This window comes from Populus euphratica, unplaced genomic scaffold, assembly GCF_000495115.2.
Source record: "Populus euphratica unplaced genomic scaffold, PopEup_1.0 scaffold172.1, whole genome shotgun sequence".
Lineage (NCBI taxonomy): Eukaryota > Viridiplantae > Streptophyta > Magnoliopsida > Malpighiales > Salicaceae > Populus > Populus euphratica.
The window spans coordinates 790,901-811,135 of record NW_011499920.1 but is presented as its reverse complement, the minus strand read 5'-3'; the positions used below and the strand labels follow the sequence as shown (position 1 = coordinate 811,135).

Below are 20,235 nucleotides of genomic sequence, written 5' to 3'. Positions count from 1 at the left end.
GCCAGCAGGAATGAAGCAATTGAAATCCGAATTGTAGCTTCCTTGCATTGCACTCGATGCTGCACGTTACGAAACCTCCCATTGCTCCATGCCTTTGTGACATCAACAAGCAGCAGCTTAAGAACTAAGAAGCCGATTTACTACTAATATAAAGGTAAAAAGATACAGGAACTCTATCATTACCTTAGCAATGTCTCCAAGATTGATCAGGAGGGTGCCTGGCACCGGATCAACAGCTACATACGCACCAGACGGGTTCATCACTTCAAGCCCTCCAACATTTTCATCGTCTTGAAGGATAGTCAGAAACCCAGAATCTGTATGTATTTGGACTCCAGAGGAGCCTATAGTTTCAGGGGTGAAGTTGTACTTGTTGATCCTGAACTGGCAAACCCATGACTCAAAAAAATCACCACTTAACCCTAAACTTTCAGCCAACTTTCGAGCTACATCCTTGGCCGCCCCATGAATTGCCTTAGCATACATCTCTATAACCTCTCTGGCAACAACAATTGCAAATAAAAAATAGAATATCAATGTATAGAAATGACATTAAAGAAACCAAGTTCATTTCAGTAAGAATTTGCTGCTGAAACTCCTTGTAGCCAGAAGTTTGAAAAGATTTCTAAACATTTAGTTCAAGATAAGAGCAACTGGCCCCCATTCAGAGAGGCTACAAGATAACCCAAAAAGGAAGTGGAGCTGTCTTGTCAATACTAGCATCCAAGGTGATGTGGCACATCTCACTCCATCATAAGGGTTCAATCTACTGATTCTTGGGATTTTCTATCACAATAGTGATTTTCAGAATGCCTTCTCCAGTAATAATGATGATAGTTCTCATTTTACCTTCCAACAGCCAATTGTTTTCAGCTTTAAGAAACTTAATGGAAATGAAGTGAAGAGTGGTACAAATTCAAGAGAAATGAAAGAAAAAAAATTACCTTTGGTAAGAAGAGGCATCCAATTGGGAGCAGAAAGTGTCCACAGCCTGTGAAGACCCCATATCATAAAGTCCCAAAGCCTCGTAAAGAGGGTTGACTTGGCTTGGTGCCATGTAGCCACTCCCAGATATTACATCTAAGTTGCGCTTTTTCACATCGAAGGGCAGGTCTAACAATGATCTCACAACCCTCTTCATATCTGCCATGATGGCCAAAGAGATATTGTGATTCACGAGCCTGAAACAGCCCCACTCTTCACATGCTCTTCTCAGTTTCCCATACTGTCCAGGAAACCCTTGCAGATCTATTGTTGGGACACCACTCTCTCCCATCTTTACTTATGTTAAGTCTATTCTTGATATATAGATATATATATAAAAGCCTTCCACTCTTTAGCAAGCCGTGTTAGAACACGGCATTGACGGTTATATAAAATTAAGGATTTGCTTTGCTTAGGCAGACATCATGTGGACAGACTTTACATTTTGTTCCCGACAAGTATGAGAAGGCAAGGCTAAATGTTCATATAAAACAAAACAGTGACATCTTTATGCTTGCCTTAGCATAGCAAGATGCCAAGAGCAGCTTGCAGGCTAGTGTCTGCATAACAACCAACAAAAATGATGGTGCAAAAAGATGGAAATCTAATGGAATTCATAGTACTCAAATGACAGTAAGAAAGGTGTGCTTCTCATTTAAGTTTTGGATGGGCATCAAAGCCATGCGATCAATTCGGATTAGGTGTGGTTCTCATTTAAGTTGTGGATGGGCATCAAAGTCATGCGATCAATTCGGATTATCCAAGAAAGATGAATTGAATATAAGGCAAGCGAAGTAGGTAGAAATGCAATGTACAAGACCATAACCACTGTCTCGGTTCATCAAATTGTTCAAAAACATGCCCAAATGAATCATTTACACAGGTCGAGGGGGATATCCAGGGAGAGAATATTTTTCTTAGTCATTATTATTTTATGGTTTTTGAATGTTTTTGTTGGTTTTTTAATTCATTTAAGATATTGTAAACCTCTTAAGATCTCGAGACTATATATAAATTAGAGTTATTTATATAATAATAAAAATATCAATTAGAGTTTTATATAATAATCATATTTGGCTTCAATTTTATCTTTGTAGTTTGTTATTTTCTAGTATATTGTTTTTGTTTGTATTAGTTAGTATCGAAGCACAACGATTCTAGTGTTTATTTACTTGTTATGTGTTGGAATAATCATAACTAAAAAAGATGGCAGTATATAATGTGTTTATGTACGAGGAGATGAGGAGATTCCCTCTCGTGAAGAAAACATTCAAAAATTGGTGATATAAAACATATAAAGACAGGTTACAGAATTTAAAAAAGGAGTTTATTAGTTGGTAATGGATAATATATATAGACAAATTGCAAAATTAAATTGTTAGATGTCAAAGGTAAAGAACCCTAGTGATTATGAGAAGAGTGATCTCGGATGCATAGTTAATTTTGAAAACTCGTTTTAAAGATATGACGAACCAGATAGGAGACTCGCGCTTTACCACGGGCTAGTTAAAAAAATTATGAAGTTTAATTATCAAACAACTCAATATTAAAATAAAAAACTAAAAAAAAAGAGTTAACCCGCTTATGTTGAAATTTTCGACACTGGATTGATATAGCCTTGTAGAAAGGAAAGAGCAAAAAAAAGAAGCATAAAGACTAATTCTTAATAAATTAAATATTAAAAAAAATATTGAAGATTCTAGTAGAATTAAGATTGATTAGACTTGATTTATAAGATGTAAAAACATGAAGTCAAATATATTTTTCTACAGAAATAGGATTTGTTAGTAATGTCTATTTATGTATAGTTAATAGCAATTATGGAACTATCTTGAAATAGACTTATAGATGTTGTATATATAGATGTATTTCTATTGTAGTAAATGAGAAACATGAAGACAAGAATTCTTCATGTTATATTTCAAAGCTCTAAAAAAAAAAAAATACTTCCTTTCTTACCCTACCTTGTTATTTCTTGTTGTTTAATCTAGTAAATTTGTTCGGTTCTTAATCATGTTGAAAACACCATAAAAGAAATTTAAATGAATCAAACATTAAGAGAACTATATAATTTATAATTGTTATATTGGCTGAATGGAATAAACTATTTGAATTGATAAAAAATAGTGAAAAATTTTTTTAAAAAGAAGGGAAAGATCAACCATTTGATTAACAGTCCTCCTAATCCAGAAGAACCAAAGTTCACACTTTAGGATGAAAAAGACTCCATGATTATGTCATGGCTATAAAACTATGATATTAGAGATTTGTGGTCCTTACATGTTTCTAGTCACAACAAAGGATATTTGAGAAGTAGTGAGAAAAACTTATTCCAAAATGAAAGATATTGTGTTAATCTATGAGATTAAGATGAAGCTTTTAGTGACCAAATAAGTTACTATGATGGTTATTGAATATAACAATACTATAAAAAATTTCTGGTTGGAGTTAGATTATTATCAAGATTTTAAGATGTAGTGCGGTGAATATGCTATAATTCTAAAAAATTATGTGGAAAGGGAGAGGATCTTTGAATTTCTTATAAGACTCAATAAGAGTCTGACTATATATGAGTTCAAATACTTAGAAAAAAATCTTTTCCTTCACTCAATGAGATGTTCTCATTGATAAAGGCCGAAAAAAGGAGAAGAACCATAATGCTTGATATCCCTAATATCAAAGGATCAATTATGATGATGACCAATAACAAGAACCCAAGTAATGCCATGAATATTGCAGAAGAATAAAAGGGAAAAAAAAACCTCTAAAGATGACCGGTTCTATAATAACTACAAGAAAACATGCCATACTAAATAGTCCTGTTGGAAACTCCATGGAAAACCATCTAGGATAAGATGAAATGGCATATACAAATGAAACCGGTAAAAAAAAAAGGCACACTTAACAAATTCTAAAGAGTCAGTCTATGAATTCAACACGCTAGAAGTGGAAGGGCTCAATAAAAAATAAATTCAACGTTTAAAAACCTTACTTAACTCGATGGAAAAACCATCTAAGTCATGCTTTTTAACTCAAAATAGTAAAATTTTAATTTCTCATATTTTTAATGCCTCAAATAAAAGTTAACACCTGGGTCATTGACTTGGGTGTAACAAACCACATGACTTACAGTGGAAGTTCTTTCATATCTTACAAGCATTGTCCTAACAGCAAATCACAGTGATGGATTCCTAACCACAATTGCATGTTACATGTCCCTCACTCCTTTTTTAAAACATATCTCCCTAAGTCCCTCACTCCTTTTTTAAAAAATATTACATGTTCCTAATCTTGCTGCCAATTTGTTATCTATCCATAAAATAATCAAGGCCCTAATTTGTAATGCAACTTTCTTCTTGATCACTTCATATTTCAAGACCTGGTTATGGGAAGGATGACTGGACAAGCTAAAGTAAAGGAAGGGTTGTACGTACTTGGAATGCATTAACGAGTCTGAACAGAAGAAGACATTTGGATTAATGAGCTAAACTACCAACTCATATTTATAAGTATAATCAACATAAAAGGTGCGAGTATTATTATATACAAACAATTCAGACTATACAAATCAAATCCTTTAAGCCAATTACAACCTCTTCAGCATCAGTATGGTATTAGTCAGAGATCGTCAGAACCCATCCATAATTTAGTTAGTTAATCCCCAGTCATCCATGTGGTTAAAGTTACCAGAATGCCAACGAAAAAAGCTTGAAAACCAACGGACTCAGAGGTGAAATTTCACCTCAACGAACAAGATACTCTACATCGAATGACGACCATCTGTCTTCTCTCTCACTGGTCTTTGTTCTTGAATATCTTCAAGATCATCATCATCCCCTCTCTTACCTGCCTGTTCTTTCCAATGCGCAACCAGTTTTTTCAGCCGAGCAACCTCTTTTGACGATACATTTTTGCTTGGATCATTAACAATAGATCGAACTCTTGATGCATACCTGAAATGGCAAAATGTTGAGATACCAAGAAAGGCAAAAACAAATACATGAAACTGAAAGAGATTTGATGGAGATAACATCTAGCCTTAACTTAATTCTATCATCTTAAAACTAACCAATACTAATCTTGAATAAGACACCAACAGTATAGATATGTTAAGAATGTTAAGAAGACACAGACATACATTAGAGAATTGTAAGACTCGTCTAAATTTGATTCGGCTGGAGATACATTCACGAACATAAGTGTCTTCGCATTACCACCCAGGGAATCACTCATTAACATTGTTAACTTGTGGTTCCTATAAGGTATGTGTTGACCACCAGAAGATAACGCGCTAATGACATCCCCGAGGGCTGAAAGTGACTTGTTGATGCTTTGAGCTTCCTTAAGTTGACTACCTGAAGAGCCTGACTTCTTTATTCTTTCTGAACCGGCAAGGTCCACAAAACTTAACTGCACATGATATCAAGATGTCATGCATGAATTAACAGCTTCAACTCTAAAATATAAACTAGAGAGGCTCGCACTTCATGCTATCACATATTTTGATGCAGCTATGACTGAGCTTATGTCTTCAAATCTCACAATAAAGAAAATAGGACAAGTAAATGTACATGCACATCATGTTTCTGACAGCAATCATTCAGTTCATAGAAGCATCATATAATTCAATCAAGGATAACTAGATGAATACCTTTCCCCTTGCTACTGACTGAGTTTGAAGGTTAGTACTTTCAATAACAATTGAAAGAATCAAATGAGACCTTGAACTTTCTTCATTCATTTGAGTCCCAGATGTATGCCGCCGATCAGATCCTCTCTGAATAATGTTTTTCAATTCTTCAAATGTAGTAATGGATACAACTGTCACATTTTCAACAGAAACCATACCCTGTATATCATATAATACGTAATACATGAGCTCCAATAATGACAATCGAACTAGACAAGATTTGAAATAACAAATATTAGATACCAGTTTTGGGAAATAGCAATCACCTTTGAATCTTTTTTAATATCCAATTTTAGGCGCTTCATATTTTTTGGTAATAGAAGGTCCACAAGCGTATCTTGATACAACTCGACCATATATGCCTGCATCATTTTAAAAATAGGATAAACTTTTTCATAAAATTGAGTGCAATTCAAATTGATTTAAATGCCTAAAAAGATAACAGAAACATATTGCACATGCAATGATTGAAATGCAGAGGAATCCGTGCATGCATAGACAGAGACAGCACAGTCAACATAGACAAGCCAGCGAGGAACTCATGCTGATTATAAAAGTTTCTTATATCCTTAAATGAATGAAGTAAATAATCTAGCTAAAAATTTAGTTCCACCATGTAGAATATGAAGAAGCCATCATCATTGTCAGAACCCAAAAATTGAAGTAAGAACCAAAATACCTTTAATGAAAATGAGAATTTGTTGCTATCACGTCTTAAAATTTTAAAAAGTTCTGAAGTGGCACGTGGTGTCAGTCCAGGATTGCCTTCAGAGCCATAAACAGTAAATGTCTTCCCAGAACCAGTTTGGCCGTAGGCAAATATGCAAACATTGTAACCATCCACAGCAGACTGAACTAAATACTGTATCACAATTGCCAGAAAGAAAGAATACATCAAGAGTTTGTTGATGAATTACAAACTAGTTACAAGGTCGAGGTTCCCTCGGGATTAAAAATTGAAGCAGTATACTGATAAATGAAATAACATTCAAACTCACTCGTGTATCCTCAAACACATCTTCCTGGGTAGCATTTCCATCAAACACTCGATCATATATATGCTGTTTTGCTTTATCGTCTTTCCATGGATGTTCAACTGTAAATTCATCTGTGCTTGTAAGCAGGCCTCTATCCTTTTCAGAAATCTCTTTCTCACTTAGAGGCCTTAACCGACAGAAAACCCTGATCTTGCCTTTCATGTCTGAAATGCATGAAATGAAATGGCTTCATTAGCTTTTTATGGTATCAGGACATATGGTTTTCATGCGGGGAAATGAACTTGTAATAATGTTAGAAAAAAATTGATGAAGCAGAGGCCTGTGCAGTTGGTTTGTGAAGTAATGCAGCTTTGGACAAACACTTGTGGCTACTGCCCCTCCCCTGAATCTCTTTACTATAGTTTTTTCATTTTTCTTTCTAGCCTACCACTTCTTTCCTAGTTTTAATACTAGTAGACCATCAATCTCTCTCTTCTTGTTTTCCCTTTACAACCATCCCTAGCAAAAACTCTCATATCAGTAAGTTACATCTTACCCTGGATCCCTAAGCAAGTTTTGACATTGTAACCCATCAAAATCCTTGTTAATAAAGGCTGCATGACCTAATCTGATGTCACAGTATTCCTAAGAGTCAAATAATTAAAATTTTAATCCTATTTGACAGTGTTCATGCCAACATAAAATGCCACAGTTATTAGCTATTTACTTTACCATCCTGAAGTTCTCCTAATCAGTTGCTAGATTTTCAAAAAATCCTAGGACTGCGTCATGAAGAGCATTTAAACTGGGAGCAACATGTTCGTGATGTGATTTTTGAATATGTTGTGGTGGCGTTAGGATACCATATTCAAGGCTATCCAACCTTCTATGGTATTAAAATAACATTTCCGCAAAACTTGTTCTTCCTTATAAAGCACTTCTAGCTCAGCAAGTTGAGATGCTTGCATCTTCAAAATGGCAGCAGTCTGCTCATTCTTTCTGTCAATGTCCTGGAAGCACGTCCCAACTTATGGATTTAGCTCAACAAATATGCAAGAAAATTTAACCAATTCATAAAGTATTTGCATAAGGTACAAGTATACACCAGAAATAAAGAAACTAATGCAAAAGCGCTTATACCTCTTTCATTTCTCTCAAATCCTCCAATTCCTTCAAATTGTTCTGCAACGAAGCTAAATCTGCATTCACAATTGCAAGAGTTGATTTGGAAGTGGCCAAATCTCGTGTGACCATTTCCAGCTTCCGTTCGAGTTCAATCACTCGAAGCTTCAAGGATTGGCGTTCCTGCTCAATGTTTTTCCCAACAACTTCCATCTGCATTATAACCAACAGTGACACTAACCATTTTGCAGCGACAAATCACCAATAGATGGTTAAAATTCAAGAATGCATCACTACCTCTTCAACTTTCCTTGCAAACCTAGAGATCTTCTGTTCAAGTAAAATTTTTTCATTGCCCAATCTTTGTATCCTTTCTTCCGCTGCATGCAATTCCTCATTCCGCAGTTTCAATTCATCCTGGAGCTTATGCAACACCTGTGTTATCCAGTCCAAAATGATCACTTCATCAAAAAGCAAGCAATATGATTCTGTTGTATTAATGAGAATTGAGTCCAGACCAGAAAAATCAGTAACAAATTAAACTCAAACCCAGAGCATAATAGTTATATTTTCAGAATTCTACCTGGTTATTAGCTCCAACTAAATCATTTTTGGCATTTTTCTCTAGTGTGAGATTACTGAGGCTGGCCAACCTGGTTTCCATGCTCCTCTTTTCCGACAACACGACCTAAAACACAACATCAAAATTAGCAAAATATAGCAGGTGACTAAAGAAAGAACTCGTGCATCAGAGTTAATAATACTAACTTGAAAGGCTGCATCCTTTTCAGCACACAGTGACTTAAGTCTATCACGATCACACTCTACTTCTGCCAAGTTTTGCTTCGCTGATCTCAAGGAATCTTTCAAGCCCTTCAATTGCTCTTGCAATTTCACTTCTTGATTTTGCTTCTCATGCAATTCTTCCAATAACTAGAAAAGCATATTCACCGTTAATCCTAAGTGCAATTTCAAAGACAATCACATGCATAAAGGAAATATAAAAAACGTTTATGTTCTCTGAAAAGGACTTGTTGACATCTTAGGCCCAAAAATTAAACATGTAAGTTGACACAAAGTTACCATGATGCAGGACAAAGAATAAGACAAGATAGACACAGAAATATCAAATCCTAACAAAAAGGACAGGGGCACAACAATAAATACAAAGATATTTCAGATATTAACAATTTCACACTGCCTACATCCCTTGTCTACACTTGTTTCTCTTCATAATATCTTTAATATTGATAATTATTACCAAAATTAGACTTGATTTTCATGTTTGGGCTGTGTCCAAAATGACTTTATAATGCATCCAAGTTTCAGATTACACTTTTTTCTGACAATATCTATGACTTGTTCCCTACATGTCCAAGACATCCAAAATGTTCTTTAGTTTCACCACCACTGTATCCAACAACTGATCATAGAATTTAAATTTTTATTTTAAAGCTTACTTGTTCAGATTTCTTCTGAGATTCTTCAATAGTTTTTGACAATTCGTTTAAACGTTTTTCATGCACTTCTACACTGGTAGGGTTAGAATTGTTAAGAACATCTCCATTCACTGAGCCGCTAGCAACAGTCCGAGCTTTAGAATAACGGCGCATCATGACATCATTTATATGTGTTTGAAGAGCAACACAAATTTCTTCTCCCTGATAAATGAAGTTTGGTTACTTAAACAAAAACAGTTGAGAAGGTCAAGATCCAACCGTGGAAAACCAACAGGGAAGTGACAAATATGTTAACCTGCTTGGTCTCAAACTGGAATATGTGCAGAACACCTGCAACTCTCATCTTGAAGAAAACAGCAGTATTGCTACTACCAAACTGCATTATGTCTCTTAATTCTGCTGAATGTAAATATTCCTTTGGAACTGGACGGAAGAAGTGCACCTGTGGACCAATGAACAAACAAACTAAGGTCCAGCAGACGCATGATCTAGAATGTGAAAAGAATTTCACAGTACAAGGTTGTGATGGTTTAATCCATTAATTCAAGACTTACCCCTCGCTTGTTAATGCCCAAAATAATCCGACCAGGCAAAAGTCCAATAGGATCATCAATCTTGCGAACACTGAAGAAAACTGAGTTGCCATAGGGAAGCGACCTTAATATGCGTAGAAATTGCTGTCTTGCATCATCCTTTGTCAGATTTTCCTGCATGGAAACAGGACAATATCAAAAGGAGATTCTCTATAGAATAAAGAATAGCCTCTGACAGGTAAAATGCCATCTTTTTAAAGAGTAGACTTAACAAAGAAGAGAGGCAATGGATAAGTGAAACAAGTAGTAGGATATATTGAGTGCAATAGTCATCACTTGTGTAGAATATGACACTACTTTGATTCCTTGTTGAAGATACCACCTTGGATCTATTCAATTCTGACTAAAAGTGATAAACAGAGTAATCAAAGTCAATATGAACTTGAACCCATAAGTTTTTGTTGAACTTAATTGAAAACGCACTTGTATCCACATCTGCCTACCACCTCTCTTTGACAAATATTACTTAAATGGACACAAAAGTGGAAGAAGAAATTAAACCATTAACCACATGATTTAAGAAGATTAAACTGAAATTTGAAAACAAACCGGCAAATGATGTAGAAATGAAAATATTGGTCTGGCAGACAAACTAAGAAAAAAAATGCTGTTCAAGAAAATGACAAGGAAAAATATACAAAGATCCAGGAAGCAAATTGTTCTAAGCAATCCTGAACTGCAAGCCATACAAGCAAGTTGTAAACATTGACTTGAAATAACAGAATTTAAAGAAAAGTACCTTTTGAAACAAAAATACTTTCTCGAAAGTTACAAAGACAGAAGTTTCAGATGCTAGTTCTTACCATGGAATGGTAACGAGAAAGAATATCCAACTCCCATTCCCTCTTTCCTCGTGTAATTGCAATTTGTCTGGGTAGAAATCGCTCAAGGAGAGAGGTCCAATCACTGTGAAATGTCAGCTTCAGCATGTCAAAACTCATACAAATAAAGAGTAACTCGAGATCAAAATCTGATCACCGTAAAGGCTTTAGGTTAAGTCACTATGACTCCAAAATGAAAGGCCAGCAAACCATTGTGCATTAGGAAGTTAAAATGCTAGAATTTAACGTAAATTAGACAAGGAAAAAAGGGGAGCAAGAAACTACTAACATGGATGATTCTTGACTACCGGAAAATCCAATGTCAACCAATATTTGCAATGCAGACAACTGCGCAGCATCCTCCCTCCCAACAGGATAATTGCCCAATATATAGTCATGTTGCAACTGTAACAAGATAATCATACATCAGTAAAGCAAGAAGCTAAAATCTATGCTAAACTTTAGAGATAGCATGACAATCATTCCAAACTTTCAAGTCAAAGTTGAGGCTATTCAATAATGTTTAGGAGTTTATGCACCTGAACATATGATAATTGCACAAACATTGGATCTGTTACAGCTTCATCTGACTCCCGAAATAGCTTTTTCTTAAATATCAGCTTGCAGTGCATGATTTCTCCCTTGCTTCGATCCTTGGCTGCCTTGAATTCCGCTAACAAATCTCCAATATATTTGTTATCATCTAACCCAATGTACTCCTCTGCATGACAACAGGTTGCAGATTAGATGGCAATTTCAAATGAGCTTTGACTAGGAAAACAATCAAGAAAGGCAAGGGATGCATACCATTCCCAGGATCAGATGACTTCGAACCAGAAACAACTTTGCAGTATTCAAAAAGACTGAAGCTAGAAAATGCTGACAGCTTGATTAACCCAGAAAGTTCCTGAAACAAGTATGAATTACATTAATGTAAATAATGTTTCAAATCACTAAACACAAAATAAGTCATTTTTAACAGGATAAGCTTAGCTGTCACCTTAGCCTGCAATGTCAATCAAGGCAACGATAATCGTAGCAAGATTTTAGCAAATAAATAAGAGCTTGTCATCCATAAACCCTTAACACCATATGTTATGCTATTCGTTTTGAGAAAGAAAGACAAGACACTGGATTAACTGGCTGGACCTCCCAGTTTGTGAGAAGCCTAGAGTTTTCTATTCTTTGTTTAACCATATTCAATCCAACTAGAACCAAACATCAAGCTCACAGGACCACTAGACCTTTCATAATCATGGAAATGGTTTTAAAATATACTTGTGGACTTGTGGGTGTTCTCAGCTCTCTGATCAGGAAATTATATTCAATAAGCATTTCAAAGACAAGGTACAGAGGGCACTCTTCCAAAAAGGCTATCAGAACAGCTGACCATCATAAGATCAATTCTCCTTCCATCATATATAATAAGTACATCTTCCTCTGTTTGCATACATCTCTAAGAAAATTAGAATAAAAATAGCAGGTCATGCTATAATTTCTATTTTTTTCCCAGTTGAGATTGAGCATTTTGCTTTTGTATATCTGTGCCTACCTAGAAAGAACCATAGAAGACAGAGTTGATGACTCTTTGAAATACCTCAACAGCATCGGACACTGTCGTTGCCATGTCATACGTGATTTCTTCAAAAGTTTCATCCAGAAAAAACACTATTGTTGTAAGCTTTCGACCGGTTAGAAGAGCTTCAATTTCCTCACGCCCTGGTATTGTGTGCCTAGGACCAGCTTTGACAGAACGCTTCAAAGCATTTAGTGTATTTAATGCAAGGATTTGAACCTCAGAATCAGTACTTGCACCATATGCTACATTATGGACATACTCAGATAAATATCCACCAATTTCCTTGCTAGGAGGCATTGAAGAAGCACACAAGTACATTAGCTCCCATGCTTTAATCAAATATTGCCTGCATTATGAGAATCAACAAACCTAGATAGCATCAAATAAGGAAATAACAGTATGTTGAGGAGAAACAATCATAGGCCCAAATAAAATCAAACATGTAAACTGACAATCACTGTTTATATGTATGAGAAAGATTTGTCCATTGGACATCAGCTCGATTAATGAAAGGCCAGTTGGAATGGGTTTTAATTTCACAACTTACAAGATACTGGGAAAACAAAAAAAAGAATAGAAAGTTAAATAAAAAAGCTATGCATGCCTGTCAGGGTTGTTCCTTGTTTGCTTTGAAATCTGAGCAAAAATTTCATCTCGAAGTTCTGCACGCTTCAGTGTGTGCTTGAACAATTTTCCAACCAGCTCAATCCGTTCATCTAAGCTTGCTGGAGCTCCTCGATCAGATGAATCAACTCCCATGTACTTCAAAATTATTTGGAACAGTTTAGTGGCACGGCTTACTAGGTCACTATTAATTTTAAGCACCGAAGTTGGTATAGGATCCTGCAAAAAAGCACTACCTAAGCTCTTCATGAGTTCATAAATGAGAATATACTGCAATCACACACAGCATACTTTTACCTTTTGGAAACACAGCATATCCTCGAATGTGAATTTTTCCCGAACTTGAGGACCTACAGATTTTTTAGAAAAGAACCCACGTTTCCCAGTGGATTGAATCTGTTTCTGCATCAATTTTAAGAATCCCTCAACCTGCATGGAACAAAACTTAAGTACAAGTTTCACAAAAATGGAAATGACTACGATAACTAAGACTTGTTTACAAACTAGTTGGGGTCAGCTGTCTGTATCCTCTTGCAACATTCAATTATCATAAACCAGATCCACATAAAAATGCAAAAAGAATATTGTCCAAAAATAACAATCGCAAGTCTAATTTGGATTCAACTCATAATATTGGAGCAAGTAAACATAAATGAGAAGCAGATGTTCTTCCATGTATTACATTGACAGCAAAATGACTTATTTGTTTATCACCTGAAATTTATCAATCAATGGTATAGCACCAGCAAGTTCTGCCGGAATAGCCATGGAAAGGGTTGCTGGTGTACTGTGAGAAACAACAATAAATACTTAAGAGGTTAGATAGAGTCTTGCAAAAGAAAACATAAAAATTACTTCCTGGAAGTTCTAAAGCTATCTAGTCAGTTTTTACAAGCAATATATAGACTATGAAGAGCGAATTATGTGTTCCTAAAAAATTGGGCAGGCAAAACAAGTCAAAAACAAAACACCTGGGAGGAAATTTTTACCAAGTCCTTTCCATTTTATCATGGTAAAAACTTTTGAATAAAATCTATTCAATACGAGGTCAAAAAATTACAACGAATGGTTAAGTCTAAAGTTATTTTCAATCCGAGTTTCATCGCATCTCAACAGTAAACAAATAATAAAAAACCAACAATGAAAGTAACAAACAAGAAGCTAAGAATGGCATAGTAGACTTACGGCATATCGAAATTGGAGCCATCGCTATCATATCCATCCCCATTTGAGAAAGAAGCAGAAGGGTGCATAGGAGTCTCTTCATTTCCATTAGTGGAGTTAGAAGAAGTCCTTCTTGATCTTATACTTTGAGCCATTAATGAATGCACATCAAGTTTCATTTCTCAAACACAAATAACCCCACGTCACATGAATATTAATCCGCTCCACGAATAAACCAGTTTCTCCATGTAGCTTCCCCGGCTATATTTCCTTAATAACTGCAAAAGACAAACACTTTAAAGATCAAAACATTATCTTTAGCTAAAAGGGTATCCAAAATAACAATCCAAGAAGTCAACGAGATTCAAAATTCAATCAAGAAACACACACCTATCAATGCAGATCCGCAATACAATATATCTAAAACAGCGACAGAAACAAAACCCAGATGGGAAAATGGCAAAGAAATGACAAGAAGTGAAAAGGAACTGAAATTTATCAACCAAGAAAAGCACACGAAAAATGGGAACCAAGAAAAGGTTCTTTCCTTTTGAAGCTGACAATCAAGAAAGGAGGAAACTTTGAGAGATTAAGAGATCTGAAATGGTGATGGCGATGGTGTATCGATGGCACTGATAGATAAAAGCGTGTAGAGAGAGAGGGAGTGGAGGGTGATATTCACGAGAATGATATAAATGGGAGAGCAGAGGAGAGGAGAGGAAGGGACGGCAATGAGTTGCTGCTTCTACTTCTACACTTTTTTTTCCTCTTTCTTCTGTTACATGGCGGAGTGCATAAATTAGCCACTTCCAAAAATTCAAATTTACAACGCCATCTAATAATATTTTAATTTTTTTTTAATTTACTAAAAAACAATCTTGAATCCAGCGTGTCAATTAAAATTTACTTGGTTTAATAAAAAAAATTAAAAAAATATTTTAAAAAAATAAGTTAAATGAATCTATAAGCTCCATGATTTTTTTAAATATTGGACCCTAGAAGCAAGTTAGCTAGATCTTTAAGTGACATGTTTAATAACTATTAAAATAAAACTGAAGTAATATTGTAAAATAATTTTAAGAATATAAATTAACTTATTTTTTATGAAAAATTATTTAAAAAACATGGTATTGATTGAATCTTTTATTTAATAAAGATAAAAACATTATTTTTATTTCATTTCAAAAGGTAATAATATAGTTTTTTGCACCAGCAAATATTTTACTAGAAGCTCAACTTTTGAGCTTCTAATGAACTGATGAAAGAGTCAATGATTTAACTTGGTTTTGTATAATAAAATAATTACATTTAATTACTAATGAATTGCGGTTATATTAACATTGTGTTATTATACTAATCATTAATATTATAATTATATATTTTTTAATATATTCCTTTTTTTTTGCAACAAACTAGATGAAATAAAAAAAATTATTTCATTTAATTAAAAAAATACTTATTATTGAAACAGCATAATAATCTTTAATATATGCTATACTCTTATCGAGGTCAATTTTATCATTGAATTAGTAATACAATTTGTATATATTATTTTTTATTTTTCAAAATATTTTTCTTATAAAGAATTTCTTGTTAAATATTAGTATTTATTATAGCAAAATTCATAATTTTTTATTAAACTTCCTTTCAAGTTTAATAAAAATATCAACCCTATAAAAGCCAGATATTCAATAAAACAAATGAAAGATATTCATATGCAAAAGAAGAAACTAATTCCATTAGCTTAGCTTAAGAATCCTGATAGAAAGATATACGATAAACTTAACATATACTCAAAACATAAAATCATGTTTTTTAATATAAAAATAATAAATTAAGAGGTTATTTGTATTATAATAATTCTTGATTTTACACATAACCATGAAGAAAAAAATATTTAGTTAGTTAAATAATTTATGTATTTTTTTATAAGTCTTCATGCATAACTATGTTTTAAACTTTAATTTTATAAAATACTTTGAAATTCCCTAAAAAAAAATCACTAAAAAGTCTCCATTTATTTATTTTCAACCAATTTATTCGTTAATCAAGATTAAGTCTTTTCCTAATGATTTTATATTAAAAATTCACAATATAAATTATTGTTAGTCTAGATAAATACAAATCACTATAAACTTTATCACATGATCCTTGCACACATCATCGTTACTTTACGAAGAAATTTAAAGTGGACCCCATCGATTTGTGTCCTTACTACTCTGGACGGTTCATTTGATCCTTTCAAAGAAGGAATCATACTCTAACAATTATTTACAATTATTGCTCTATAAGCACATGCACGTTTGTGCAAAATGACCCCTTCAAAAGCAAATTTGCTGGAGTGCCGGCCATGATGCCGGTCCAGGCAACGAGCTCCCATAGCCTGCCATTTTGCTAAGAATCACAATGTTTTGTACATTTCTAATCCCTTTCAACTAGCTGTTTTAAAACCTAGACTCGACCTGTTGGTTATTTTAAAAAAAAAAAAAAAAAACAAAATAAATTAATAGATCAAAATTTAGGGTTGATCTGATTGAATCCGTCAAAACCTGATTATTTATTTATTTATTGATTTTTTAAGAAAAATCAATCAAAAATAATGTTGTTAAATCAAAAGGGACAACCTAAAAAAAAAAAAAGTCCCACAAGCAAGAAGTAAAATTGGAGGCAGCTCTCCGACAGGAGTACTTGTATGGTAGCATTTAAGACAAACATGAGAAAATTGGGGAAGGGGAAGCTATCATTGTAAAAACAAATACCAACCGTCTTGATAGGAGACCAAATGCATTTAATTATTGCTTTAGGTCTTGTTACCAACCAAAGTACTTTCTTTTTTCATTAGGGTATTTAAAAGTGAAATATTTACTAGTTTTTCAAGTCAAAATGAGAATTATGTATATTGTTTTATTTATTATGATCAAACCCTTTAATGGTGAAGTTTTGAATAAGCTAATCATTTTATTATATATAAAATCTAGACTAATTTGTAAGGTTAATTATAAACTTAGGTAATTCAGAGTTTTAGATCAATCTAGGTTATAAAAAAATAAATTAGAAATTTAATAAAAAATATAAATCGATTTGACACCCGTTTAAAATTTAGAGTAAAATTTTTATTTTATTTTTTTATTAAAATGATATTATTTTAGTGTTGTTATTAGAAAATATTAGATGAGTTTAAATTTACTTTCTTAATTCAAAATCCGAATCAAGTTTGTATAGGTATATAAAATTAAAGAATTCATAAAAATTGATTTTTTTCATCTAATTATTCTTTTTTTGTGGATGAAGTTGTTTTTGAACATCAAACCTACCTTCAATCAAATCTCAAACAAGTCATTCATGTTAAAATTACCTAATCCATAATCATTTCTTCTAAACCTTTCAATTCAAATTCAAAACAATAAAAATACGAAAACAACGTCACCATAATCCAAATTTAAAAATATAAAATATAAAATTTAAGAACACCATTCATCCCAACCATCATACGATCGTGTTTTGAACTGACAGAAGAGGCCGCCACGTTCACGAAGTCCTGCACTTTCTTGAGCTCAGCTTCTCAATTCACCAAAGGGAAACATGACAGCAACTTGCCTTAGCTTTATCGTCAAGCATTTCTTTCATCTTCCTTGCCAAAATGGCAGGCAGCTTCAAGGATGACAGTGTAGCCACACAACAAGCAATTACAGTATCTAGAAAAGTGATGGGTCATCTTAAAGAAACTCTAGCCTGCTTCCAGCCTCCCCATTGCCCAGTACCCGTACTCTATATCCTAGGGTTCCAGGTGCAGTTGCACATTCATTTGCTTGTGCTACCCACCCATGATTCCTCTGCGAGTAAACTTGGAAGTTACGTATACTCTCCCGATAATTATACAATATACACCAGCTTTTTACTGTTTATCAAGACACGGATCTATAAATTGAAACAATGTATGTTTACTAGATACCAGGCATTCGGGTTAGGCAAATACCTGGGTTAGCTACATCTATAAGCTTGGATTTGACCATATGATTGTCAAACCTAAATAAATATATTAATATTGTTGTTATTATTTATTATTAGTATGATTATTATTGTAATTATTATTATTAATGTTATTGTTATTGTTATTTATTATTATAATTAGTATTATTATTATTTAAGTAAACTTTAATCAGACATGATTTGAAAGCAAAGTAATATATGTTAAAAAATTATTTATAAATGAAATATAAATCATTTGTAAAAAACAAACTATCATAAAAATCTAATTTAATATTTTAAATCTAAAAATTCAAATCATATCTTCTCATTGAAATAGTTCAGATTTTATATTTATGAATTTGCTATTTCTTCAATAGAAATTCTATTTTTAATATTAATACATTAAAATAATATTAAAATATAAAAAAAATAATTTAAAGCATAGAAAAAAATTAATTTTTTCAAAAATATTTTTGAAATGCAATAATAAACATGCTATAGTAATCATTAGATAAATGGTTCGCGCGTCACTCTGGACTGATTTGTAAATAATATAAATTGTTATTGTAATAACAATTGAAAGTTAGATTTGTGGATGTTTTAAGCCCAAGTTATTTGGGTCTGGTGCCGTTGCCTAATTCAAGTCTCTTTAAAGGGTAAAATTAAAAATTATTGTTGTTGTTTTTGTTAATTTGAAGGGTAAAGTTAGAAAATTATTATTATTAAAATTTTATAAAAAATATTATTACTGTTGAAGAAAAACTATAAATTTAATTTGAAGAGATTAAAAACTATAAAAATCTAAATCATACAAGTTTATTATTATTATTATTATTATTATTATTATTATTATTAGGGGCGTCAGACCCAAGTAACAATTACTTGGGTCTAACAGGAAAGACTTGAAACTCTTGAGTTTGACATTACAGCAGACTCAAGTTTTTTTAAAAAATATATTTTAAAATATAAAAATTATTATTGTTATACATCGCTATTATCTATAACCATTCACATACATCCCCAGATTAAGTGATCACAAATAAACAGGACTAAAAAAATAATAAGACATCAAAATATCATATTTAATAAAAGAATAAATCAAACATCATCAGTGTTGCTTTATTTGTAAATGAGATAATAAATCTTAAAGATTCATTAGTTATATTTATTTCATTCTCTCGAGCATTATATTAAATATCAGAAAATATAAAAATCTTATGGCTAAATATAACTAGTTAAAAAAAAACAAGACTAAAAAAGACTAGTGAATCAATGTAGATTGTGTCTAAAATCACTGTGGATTGCAATGTTTACGTTTTAAGTTTGTTCTTGTGATAAGTTTTGGCCAGTTTTCTTTTGTTGTTTTTTCATTTGTTTTGTTGGGTATGTTGCAACCTCCTTATCATATTTCTTTCTGTCTTTTTTTGACAAGTTACAACTTTCCTATCTCTTTTTTTTTGTCACCAACACACCAAGAATGTCTTACAAACAAACCAAAGAACACGTTCATAATTTCAAATTCATCTCAATTAAAATTAAAAAAAAAAAACAAAAACAAAAAGGACTTAGGAAAACACTATAGCCATTGCATGTAATCATTGTGGACTAGAGCAATTCTTATCGCTTGAAGGTTTACTTTTGTGTGATTTTCTCGCTTGAAGATGGGATTGTTAGAGATCTACTTCCCCATTGATTTTTTAAAGCGGGATGAGAGCTTATAAGTTGTTAGTTCTCGACTATGTGTGCTTCTGTGGGTTTGAGTGTGGCTTCAAGGCTAGGTTGGCTAGTGGCTCTATCTAGGAGGAACATTGTCTTGGTTTCATGGATCTGGTTGGTTGATTTTTTTAGGTTTTGGCTTCACTCAACTTCCTGAGTTGTGGATGGTCAATATGTGTTTGGCTGTGCTATTAGTGTTCTAATTTGTGGAGTGTGGAGGGATTGGGCATAAATGCATGTCTTATTTGCAATGTCCCCTGTTATTTGGTAATTCTTAAGAGACTTTTAATTTGTTGAATATGGAAGAATTGAGCATTAAATACACACCTTACCTCTAATGTATCTTGTTGTTTGGTGATTGTTGGTCTGGTAGCCTACGACTGGATGTTTGGTTAGTTTTGCACGAAATGGTTGCTATTACTGTTTTGGTTTGGTTTTTTCTCTGATTTCTTTTAGATTTTGCAAGATTCTAGTGATTTCCATGAGAATTTGAACTTGTAACTGATTGAGACAGTTTTAAGAGACACGAAGGTTTT

General features: G+C 33.1%; 2 protein-coding genes across 3 annotated transcripts in view; both read right to left on the bottom strand.

Moving 5' to 3' along the window:
• The window catches only part of LOC105135108 (2-oxoglutarate-dependent dioxygenase DAO-like), a 1,818-nt gene extending 496 nt beyond the window's left edge, over positions 1 to 1,322 (bottom strand). Inside the window, exons 1-3 of the mRNA XM_011039823.1 lie at positions 945 to 1,322; positions 184 to 499; positions 3 to 92 (exon numbers count right to left, since the gene is read on the bottom strand). Of these exons, the coding sequence (XP_011038125.1) occupies positions 3 to 92; positions 184 to 499; positions 945 to 1,276 (738 nt within the window). The 5' untranslated portion in view covers positions 1,277 to 1,322. The remainder of the gene's footprint in view (positions 1 to 2; positions 93 to 183; positions 500 to 944) is intronic.
• A 3,116-nt stretch (positions 1,323 to 4,438) lies between these two features.
• LOC105135078 (kinesin-like calmodulin-binding protein) lies at positions 4,439 to 14,813 on the bottom strand. 2 transcript variants are annotated; one of them, XM_011039769.1, is made up of 24 exons: positions 14,405 to 14,813; positions 14,036 to 14,292; positions 13,565 to 13,637; positions 13,148 to 13,279; positions 12,831 to 13,069; positions 12,245 to 12,572; positions 11,455 to 11,554; positions 11,187 to 11,368; positions 10,937 to 11,052; positions 10,630 to 10,732; positions 9,788 to 9,940; positions 9,529 to 9,675; positions 9,234 to 9,434; positions 8,542 to 8,706; positions 8,357 to 8,461; positions 8,071 to 8,208; positions 7,792 to 7,986; positions 7,535 to 7,661; positions 6,673 to 6,875; positions 6,354 to 6,536; positions 5,941 to 6,036; positions 5,636 to 5,833; positions 5,123 to 5,394; positions 4,439 to 4,937 (listed from the first exon to the last, which is right to left on the bottom strand). In XM_011039769.1, the coding sequence occupies exons 2-24, from the start codon at positions 14,191 to 14,193 to the stop codon at positions 4,745 to 4,747; spliced, it is 3,807 nt and encodes a 1,268-aa protein (XP_011038071.1). In that variant the 5' UTR covers positions 14,194 to 14,292; positions 14,405 to 14,813; the 3' UTR covers positions 4,439 to 4,744. The 2 variants fall into 2 exon arrangements, with proteins under 2 accessions (XP_011038071.1, XP_011038072.1); XM_011039770.1 differs by having other exon boundaries at positions 14,036 to 14,284.
• Positions 14,814 to 20,235: the final 5,422 nt, after the last annotated feature.

Excerpts from the sequence above, each read along its gene's own strand:
- LOC105135078 (XM_011039769.1), bottom strand. The coding sequence starts at position 14,193 with ATGAAACTTGATGTGCATTCATTAATGGCTCAAAGTATAAGATCAAGA. Across the intron at positions 10,733-10,936 it reads GGTAGTCAAGAATCATCCAT|TGATTGGACCTCTCTCCTTG; the intron begins GTTAGTAGTTTC and ends GACATTTCACAG. Across the intron at positions 8,209-8,356 it reads TAGTTGGAGCTAATAACCAG|GTGTTGCATAAGCTCCAGGA; the intron begins GTAGAATTCTGA and ends TGGATAACACAG.